General features: G+C 42.4%; 1 protein-coding gene across 1 annotated transcript in view; it reads left to right on the forward strand.

The window, feature by feature from the left end:
* Positions 1–3,110, forward strand: part of GCC2 (GRIP and coiled-coil domain containing 2) — a 31,616-nt gene extending 28,506 nt beyond the window's left edge. Inside the window, exon 23 of the mRNA XM_028727988.2 lies at positions 534–3,110. Within this exon, the coding sequence (XP_028583821.2) occupies positions 534–604 (71 nt within the window). The 3' untranslated portion in view covers positions 605–3,110. The remainder of the gene's footprint in view (positions 1–533) is intronic.
* The last annotated feature ends 7,549 nt before the right edge of the window (positions 3,111–10,659 follow it).

A 10,659-nucleotide genomic window follows, 5' to 3' on the forward strand; every position in this document is an offset into this window, starting at 1 on the left:
GACCTCCTGCTGCCGCTGCACCGCCGCTGCCCAATTTCTGTTCTTATCCTGAAGCAAAGTTCTTAACCCGAGGTAATATTTCTGGGTTAGCAGAGTCTGTAACCTGAAGCGTATGTAACCTGAAGCGTATGCAACCCGAGGTACCACTGTACTAACATGGCTATACTATACATGGCTGAGTCGGTAGAACATGAGACTCTTAATCTTTGTGGGCTTGAGCCCCACGTTGGGCAGAAGATTCCTGCATTATGGGGGGTGGGACTAGATGAGCCTACAGGGGTCCCTTCCAACTCTACAATTATGTGATTCTGCATCTACAATTCTGTCATTCCTAGATCCTGCAAGAAAGTGTTCCATGGCCGATTCTTGCTTAACTATATGTTTTGTACGGGTAGCTTTTGACTCAAGTCGGATTTGATATCCACATTTTAAGGCCCAATTAATAGACTGGCCATTTAAATCATGCTTTTAGTTGTGCGATTGAAAACCTGTATTGGCTCGTATTTAAAGGATTTTTGTGTGTTTTTCTTAAGGTGAGGAAGAGAGCACATCACAACCTTCAGGCTGGGCGTCGTACTTGCACAGCTGGTCAGGACTGCGATAAGACTTCTCATTTGTTCAAATGTTCAGAGTTTGCAATTGCACTGGGAAGAATCTCAACACTGAAGAATGAAGCATATATATGTGTAGCCCCAGGGTAGCTTGTGTCGTTTTCTCTTTTGGCCAATTTAAGCAGGTAACTTGATTTTTGACTAAGGATTGTAGAAGACGTGTGAACAACGAATTCTGCTTTCAGGTTTGGGTCCCCTTTACTGCCTTTGACTACAGGTATGCGAGGTCTTGTACATCTGTTAAGCTCTCCAATCTGAAAGATCTGCTCCACATTTGTGTGTGTGTCTCTGGAGCTGCCCTCTCCCATCACTTGGAGAAATACCTTATGTACACTGGAACTCTGGTTTGGGGTGTCCGACTTCAGCAGACATCTTCATTTTTTATTTATCCAGAAAAAAATGCACTATACAAGTTGGTGAGTATCAGTAAGACTCAAGTTGACAGGTCTGACCATGTGTTTTCCAGTTTTGTTGTTCAAATTGCCACCTCCTTATGACCAGCAGCATCAGAAGCATGCTTTTTCTCGTCAAAGTACTTTAAGACATAGCTTCTGAATTGCTTATGTCTCTCAAAAGGAAAGAGGGGCATACAGAAATTTAAAAAAAAAATCTGGCTGTCTGCCCTACATTCAATTTATTCAATTCTAGGAATCTTGCCAAACTCATTTAGTGATTTCTCAAGCTTAATAAGGTAATATCTAGTGTTTGGGATTTTGCTGTGTGTCATAGACCCTCTTGAATTGTGCATTAAAATCATTAGCTAATGAGCATCAAGAACAAGACGCTTTAGAAAGTGACATTTCAAAAACGAAACGGGGAAACTTCATTAAATTAAAAGATTGGGAAATGCATTGTACTGATTCTTAAGTAGCCGCCGACATCGATGATTATGCCACTCACGAATTTACTGAAAGGGAAGATCCTAAAATAGGATTGAGTTTGCTGAAGGTTGTGAATTCTAAATATAATTGTCAGTGGTCATCGAAGATGAAGGCTCTCTGGAAAGGGTCAGGTCTGTGTAATTTCTAGCTAGGCTGCTCTTCCGAGGAAAGGTGCATTTTTACCACTGAATAAGGGGTCCATACTTCACGTTGCCTTGTACATCTGCTTCACACAATTCTAGAAGCAGAACAATTACTTTCTAAAACTAGTCTCGGTAATTGTGAGAATTTGGGTAACTTGTTCTCCCGCAGTGTTTCTACCCTTCCTTTTTTGGCTTTCAAATGCTTTCAGCTACCACTGAAAACAAGGTTTCTTACAGAACAGCCATGCCAATCTTTAGGGTTCTTTTCTTGGTATGTGAGCCCTGCTTCATTATTCATCTTCTCAGCCGTCCACTATATGCTACAAGTCCAGTTATTCCCTCTGCTACTAATAAGTGAGAGATGAGTTGAGACTTAAAAGTGGAAGGTCTGGAGAAGGTTGCTGCATAAGTTTGTATAAGTTCATTATAAACTGCTTTGATGTGTGTGCAGTGCATTCGATATTCATTGATTATGTGCCAACTCATTCAGGCGCTACAAAGAATAGAAGCGGCTGACTTCTTAAGGTAGCTAGCTGCTTCTCTCTCAAGTGTAATTGAAGTTAAAAGAAGACTTCCCGTTTTGTATTCCAGCCTGCACAAAGGGAAATGTGAAGGGGCTGTGTGCGTGGACAAAAGACCCATCCATATTTCAGTTTGTTGAGCCAAGATATGGTTGCCCAAATGTTGTTATGTTCTGTAAAGATAGTAACATGCATTTTTCAGACACCGGAGTAAAACAGATGAATGCACCTGTTCTTAAAGGGTAATATGAGAACACAGCTACTCTGATTAGCTTAAGATATTTTACCACCTACACTGACTACCATCTCTAATTTAGAAAGCAGAAACGGCCAGCTCCGTTGTTAGGTATTATGAAACACTCGAACCGTTTCTCACCAATAATTACACATAGTTTTCATTCACTATGGCTAATTAGAAATACCTTTGCACAGCTTTAGTAACAGTCTGTTTTCAGAGCACAGCCATGCCTTAATTTCTTACGTTTTAAATCTGTGGACGTTAATTTATTTCACTGCAGCAGTGTAAGTGGTACATCATTTCCCCCCTAATGTGAGCTCCTACAGCGATAGTTAAGAGTTGGATGTCTTGTTTTATGTGCACGTTCAGATATTTAAACTGAGCAGGAAATTGTCCCTGCACATTCTTCACAGTTTTCACATTAGCTTGACTGAATGCTCGCTACTGATTGCAGGTAGGGATACGATTTTCAATGTTATTAACAGCTGTGACAAAACACTTTCCCTCTTTTTTGAAGTCATTTGAAATTCTGTTTTTATTGTTTCAGACTGTGAATAAATTATGCATATAGTTCATTATTTTTGAAAATTTCAATTGTATATTAATTAAAATGCTATACTCATGAATGTAACATACTGTTTTCCTGCTCTCAGTGTATCAATGTAACCTTTTGCTACAAAGAAAGATTGTGGAGGGTGAATGCTGATTAAAATAAGAAGTACAAAACATGACTTTTCAGTGTAAATGTGTGTAGTGATTGTGTTTTTATAACCCTTATACAGTCGTACCTTGGTTTTTGAACAGAATGCGTTCTGGAAGTCCAACTTCCAAAGCATTCGGAAACCAAGGCGCGGCTTCCGATTGGCTGCAGGAGCGTACTGCAGCCAATCAGAAGCCTCGGAAGCCGCACCGGACGTTCAGCTTCCAAGGCAAAATTCGCAAACCAGAACACCTACTTCTGGGTTTGTGAAGTTTGAGTTCTGAGTTGTTCTTGAACTAAGCTGTTCGAAAAACAAGGTACAGTGGTACCTCGGGTTAAGAACTTAATTCATTCTGGAGGTCTGTTCTTAACCTGAAACTGTTCTTAACGTGAGGTACCACTTTAGCTAATGGGGCCTCCCGCTGCCGCTGCGCCGCCACTGTGCAATTTCTGTTCTCATCCTGAAGCAAAGTTCTTAAACTGAGGTACTATTTCTGGGTTAGCGGAGTCTGTAACCTGAAGTGTCTGTAACCCGAGGTACCTGTATGGTACTGTATTTAAAGCCACTTCAAGAGAGAGGCGGGAATTAAAATTACATATTTTTATTAAATGCAACTTTTTCCTATTCCATTGTATTTCCTATATGGCTAGCTAGCAACATTTCTACATCATCTTCAGTAATAGTTACACTTCTAAAGCAAGATGTGGGAAATCTCTAGTCCTCTAAATGTTGTTTGTTACAGTTAATTTGGCTGCTGGTACTGCTGGGTCATTCTACACATATGTGTGTTCCTGTTCTTCCTGCTGCAAGTGAGGAGGAAGCTATCTTTTACCTTAAAAAAAACAACGTTCAAAAGAGAATAAATATCATGAGTCGTGTATCTAAACAAGATTTATTGCACATTCTGGATTTTTGCATAGAATATCTGGATATTTGCAAAAAGAATCCAGAATGACATCCTGATCCAGCAAGGAAACAAAATATTTTCGTTGATGAAGGATGAAAGAAATTATGCATAGCCTGCTGGTCCTAGGTGGCTGCAATATCACTGAGGCTAGCCTATAAACACTTATCTGAGAGTCCAATTGACCTCAGTAGTGCTTGCTTCTAGATACACAGTCATACCTTGGGTTGAAGTAGCTTCAGGTTAAGCATTTTCGGGTTGCGCTCCACAGCAACCTGGAAGTAACAGAACGTGTTACTTCCGGGTTTCTCTTCTTGCACATGCGCAGACGCTGAAAATGACGTCATGTGCGGAAGCGGCGAATCATGACCTGCAGACGTGGGTTGCATTCGCTTCAGGATGCGAATGGGGCTCTGGAACGGATCCCGTTCACATCCAGAGGTACCACTGTACATAGATATTGCATACAAAGATCACCAGTGTTGAAGCAATGATTCTTCAACATCAACTTCGTTAGACTAGTCATGTGCGGATGCCTGATGATCGTCTTCCAAAGCAACTACTCTATTCTGAACTTTAAAATGGAAAACGTAATGCTGGTGGACAACAAAAGAGGTTTAAAGACTCTCTCAAGGCAAATCTAAAAAAAATGTAGCATAAACACTGACAGCTGGGAAACACTGGTCTGCGAGCGCTCCAGTTGGAGAACAGCCTTTACCAAAGGTATCATGGGCTTTGAAGACACTCGAACTCAGGATGCAAGGGAGAAACGTGCTAAGAGGAAGGCACGCTTGGCAAATCCACACTGTGTACAATTCCTGCCCAGAAACCAATGTCCCCACTGTGGAAGGACATGTGGATCCAGAATTGGCCTCCACAGTCACTTACGGACTCACTGTTAAAACAGTGTTTATGGAAGACAACCTTACTCAGCTATGACTGATCGCCAAAGAAAGAAAGAAGATATTGCATTGTTGGCTGTGAGTGGGAGATAGCTGCCAAAAAGACATTTCCTGGGTACATTAGGTGTAGCTCAGTTGGTAGAGCTTGAGACTCCCTCTCATGGTTGTAGGTTCAAGCCCTACATTGGGCAAAAGATCCCTGCATTGCAGGGGGTTGGACTAGATGATCCCAGTGGTCCCTTATGATTCCATGAATTCAGCTACAGCCATGGAAGTATAATCTTATACAAGGCACCAATGAGGCTTTCACTGGAATGCTGTCTCCAGTTTCTAGTCACCAGCGATAAATCCAGAGTACAGCAGATGCAAAGAATATCAACTAGTGACTGCAGGAGCAGATAACTCATGAACTGTTCAGAGCCTTAAAAGGATTAGCTTTGTAGCTAAGAGGGAATGTAGCATTTCTACAGTTAGATCAGAGGATATAAACCCAGTAGAGAACAAGACTTGTTTGACTTGGGAGACAGTTGGGTACGTAATGGTTTCAGGACAAAGATGACTTTATGAAATGAGCGTTTTCTGCTCTGGTGTGTCAGTGGTGAGCCATTGGGTGGAGGTTTCCTACACAATTTATTCTGAATTCATACCCAACACCGGAACATCAGAGGCTGCCATCACAGGACAACTGCAGAGCATTTATTTTTGCTTCCTGTAGCAGTTTGCTACCTTGAATAAATACAGTGGTGCCTCGCAAGACGAAATTAATCCGTTCCGCGAGTCTCTTCGTCTTGCGGTTTTTTCGTCTTGCGAAGCACGGCTATTAGCGGCTTAGCGGCTATTAACGGCTTAGTGGCTATTAACGGCTTAGTGGCTTAGCGGCTTTAAGAAAAAGGAAACAAACTCGCAAGAACTCGCAAGACGTTTCGTCTTGCGAAGCAAGCCCATAGGGAAATTCGTCTTGCGGAACGACTCCAAAAATGGAAAACCCTTTCGTCTAGTGAGTTTTTCGTCTTGTGAGGCATTCGTCTTGCGGGGCACCACTGTACTCTTAAAGCAAAAGTACTACATTGGAATAACAAAAGTGTTTTTTTGAGTATGAGGAATTTGCTGAGCACATGGTCAGCAAGATAGTAATGTGATTATTTGGACACTAACCCAGCATTTAAAACAATTTGTTTGAAAATGCGAGTACAGATAGGGGGGAAACATAGAGGAATATTTAATTACCAGGCTACTTTGGAGGATTCAATTTTCTGGGTAAACACATAATTTGAATGCATAGATCTCAGACTGTGGCATGATAAATCACTTCTCTTATGTTCTGGCTATTTCTTAAGCCAGCTGGCTGAATTCAATACATAAGGTCGGTCTCTAATAAGGATCAGACAGAACCTTGGCAATGAATCAAAAAGGAAGTCAAACAGATCACGGACATAACTCTTGTCAATATACTAAATGTAATCTTGCCCTATTTTTGTACAGCCCATGATAATAAATCATTCTTCAGTACATGGCTTTTATGAGAGCTATTTTGGGGAACTCGCAGATGAGTCTGTCTGAAGAAATCAGTTGGTACATATACAATGAGAGACATTACACTAAATGTAAATAATGGCATGTCGAAATTTATAGCTAATTCTCTGGAGGCTTAGGTGCTGTTTTCATGCTTTGCAAGGTTTTGCAGGAACCAGAAATGTACCAAATACATGCTAGAAATTTTTAAAAATGATTAAAAAACTCTTTAAAATCAATGAGTGTGTCAGTATTATAGAAATGGGATGTGGATCATGCTCCAAATGAAATAATAATATAATAATAATAATTTATTATTTGTACCCCGCCCATCTGGCTGGGTTTCCCCAGCCACTCTGGGCGGCTTCCATAGAAACCAAAAAACACTAAAATATCATACATTAAAAACTTCCCTGAACAGGGCTGCCTTAAGATGTCTTCTGAATGTCAGGTAGTTGTTTATCGCTTTGACATCTGGTGGGAGGGCGTTCCACAGGGCGGGTGGCACTCCTGAGAAGGCCCTCTGCCTGGTTCCCTGTAGCTTTGCTTCTCTCAATGAGGGAATCGCCAGAAGGCCCTCGGCGCTGGACCTCAGTGTCCGGGCAGAACGATGGGGGTGGAGACGCTCCTTCAGGTATACTGGGCCGAGGCCATTTAGGGCTTTAAAGGTCAACACCAGCACTTTGAATTGTGCTCGGAAACGTACTGGGAGCCAATGTAGGTCTTTCAAGACCGGTGTTATGTGGTCTCGGCGGCCGCCCCCAGTCACCAGTCTAGCTGCCGCATTCTGGATTAGCTGTAGTTTCCGAGTCACGGTTTTTTTCAAAGAAATATTGGAATCGTATATTTGTGGGGATGGGAGAAAATGATTTCTCCCCTCACCCTTTCAGGTTGGATTTTAATTTAAGCTGCAAAAGAGTTGAGGTGTCAGGACCAACAAAAAAGAAAGCAGACAGCTACACAATGGATATTGCTCCCAATCTGATTTTTTAAAAAAGCTGTCAAGGGAAATTCTTAAAACTTTATTCATAAGAACATGGGACCTATTTCTGCTACAACTCTCCTAGAAAACCTGCCCCAATCACTTTTTATCAAATAGCATTTTTGTTACTGGGTTTTCCTATGTCTGTTTCTGTTCCTCTGTATTTGTGTAACTGTTAGGCAAAGGACCCCTGGGGGGTCCAAGGAAGCCATTTGTCCACAGACAGCTTTCCGGTTCATGCAGCCAGCATGACTAAACCACTACCGGTGCAACAGGACACCGTGACAAGTGCCAGAGCGCATGGAAACACCGTTTACCTTTCCGTCACAGCGGTACCTATTTATCTACTTGCACTGGTGTGCTTTCAAAATGCTAGGTTGGCAGGAGCTGGGATAGAGCAACAGTGGGGATTTGAACCGCCGACCTTCTAATCGGCAAGCCCAAGAGGCTCAGTGTAACTGTTTGGATCTACCATTTCAACTCCGTATCTGCCCCAGAAATCTGAAGACTTCACTGGCACCTGCATTCACTAACATTACTCCTCATAACTTTTATGTGTGTCAAGATCATTAGTTTTCAACCCTGACAGTTTTATCATGTATTTTGTATTTCTCATGTTGCATTTTTCTGTTGTGAACCACCCTGGGCTCTTCAGACGAAGAGTGGTATACAAATTTAATAAATAATAATAAAAACAAAAATAAATAAGTTGTGCCATCAGCCTCCCCCGGTATAGCTCCCTTCGTGGACGAGTGGCTTGGTTTCAGCTGAACCTTGCATAAACGCTAAGCATGAGTGAGCCAAGATCTCAGGCCTAGCCTAGCCTGTGCATGCCCTACTAGGAGGCACAGAAGGCTACCATTGCAACACCCATCGCACAGGCATGCGATTGGCACGCTTCAGGTGCAGCAGGGAAACTCCATGTGTGGTGCAGCTCCCAGAGGCTGGTGGGAAATAGCCCTCGGGGTCCTGTTGTTTGTGTAGCAGGCTCTGCATGCAGGACTGAGGTACACAGTCATGCACATGGAGGGTACAAAAGTTTTAACTTGTAAATAATGCACACAGGAGCCTTTTGTGTGTTTGCTCAGAGGAAAGCGAAAGCTTATAATATGCCAGTCCTATTTTAAAGATTAACAAGTCCCTAGGCGAATAGGCACAAAACCCAGTAGAGGGGAAAGAAAGGCTGGGAGGGGAAAGAACTTCACCCTCCTCGCTTTAAGCTGAATGTCGCACATTTTGACCCTGCCACCACCTGTCTTTGTTCTTTGATGCCATCTCCATCATCTGTTCTCCTGAACAGGAGAACTGGTGACAGCCTGTATCTTTACACTTCGCCTGGCATCTCCTCTTATTGCCCCAAATACAGTGGACAATTGGGTTGCGAACGTGATCCGTGTGGGATGCACGTTTGCAACCCACAGCGGCGTGCCTGCGCACACGCAGGTTGCAATTCAGCACTTATGCGCAAAGCGTGATTTAGCGCTTCTGAGCATGCGCAACCGCCGAAACCCAGAAGTAACCCGTTCTGGTAATTCCGGGTTTCGGCGGTCCGTAACCCGAGAAAACGCAACCTGAAGTGTCTGTAACCCAAGGTATGACTGTATTAGCTAAATTTGACCATTTATGAAATCAAGAATTCATAGCACTAGTAAGGAGACGTGCTGGCTGAGGGGCTGTGGGATATGGTGGAAGCCCCAGTGTGCTTGCTGGTGGGACACCACTGCTGGTGCATCTGCTATGTTGGTGAAAATGTGTCAATGGGATGGCCAAAGTGGGGTGACCATTTATGAAATCAAGAATTCATAGCACTAGTAAGGAGACGTGCTGGCTGAGGGGCTGTGGGATATGGTGGAAGCCCCAGTGTGCTTGCTGGTGGGACACCACTGCTGGTGCATCTGCTATGTTGGTGAAAATGTGTCAATGGGATGGCCAAAGTGGAGTGGAACAGCACAGGGGAGTGCATGATGCAGGAGGGCTTGCTGGGTTGCAACTTGGGAGAACACAAAATACTCTCAAAAGACTCCATGCTGCCTCTGTTTCCTGTCTGTTGTTGTGGCTGAGTGGCTAGGGAATTGCTCTGTATAGTATATGCCTTGTGAGTTTGAGTCCTGGGTGCTTCCTCTCTCGTCACATGGCTGTTTTTTGGGCAGGCATGCAAAAGGTGAAAGAGGCCATTTCCTCCTTTTCCCTTGAGACTGGAACTTGTATCTCCTACTTCCCAACCCTAGGCCTTGTTTACACAGCAAAAAAGCATTACAGATTCTGACAAGCAAACTGCCTGAATCACTGCAAAAGCTGGTTTAGGAAGCTGTGAATGCATTTACAGTATCCCCAAACTAAGAAATGCAAATTTGTTTTGTGTTCTGGGAAAATGCAATTCTTCCTCCAGAGAGCAAATTCATTATCGTTGCAATTTCTATGCAGTAAGCATCTTATAGTGATCTGGATTCTTTCCAGCTGCTGGATTGGATTGATCTTGTTTTTTTATTTTTTTTAATATTGTTCTTGTTTTGATGTGGTTTAAGTATGGATTTTATGTTTTTATATTTCTGTATCCTACCACCAACAATTTAATGTACTAAATGAAGGGGGGGAAACGTAAAACATTTTGTTGAAGGAGTCATGCATATCCATTTGACATTAGCATGTGATTAGAGTGATGAGTGATTCAACTCCCTGACCAGATATCTTTCAGCATTTTTTGACAGGGCGTCTGACTTTCCAAATTGTGCCAGGAAGTTTTCAGGCTCTGCAATAAGTGCTGCCTATTTTATATTAATCTTGCTAAAAGCTTCATTTTCAGTAAAAATGTGAGCATTTACCAGAACACTACACAGTTCAGGTCCAAGTTTTAATATGGGATACAAATGAATAAAACATTTTTTAATTCCAATTCCATACTGAGTCTAAAGGTAATCTAGTCCAATCCCTGCAATGTGGGAATTTCAACAAGAGGTTCCCCATTCAATTTGAAACCATATTAGACCCTGCTTAGCTTTGCAAATGTACAGCAGTTTTATTGCTGCACTACTAGTCACAAAACATACACAGGTCATCCACTATTTATCCTCTCATTATTTAAAAAAATGCAAAAATGATTATGTAAAAAAATATTATGAGACCACTGTTTCTTGCTTACACTCTTTTGCAATCTCTTTCAGCCAGTCACAAAACAAATAAGAGTCGTACCTTGGTTCCCGAATGCCTTGCGAGTTGGAACGTTTTGGCTTCTGAACGCTGCAAACCCGGAAGTGAGTGTTCCAG

This window comes from Podarcis muralis, chromosome 4, assembly GCF_964188315.1.
Source record: "Podarcis muralis chromosome 4, rPodMur119.hap1.1, whole genome shotgun sequence".
NCBI lineage: Eukaryota > Metazoa > Chordata > Lepidosauria > Squamata > Lacertidae > Podarcis > Podarcis muralis.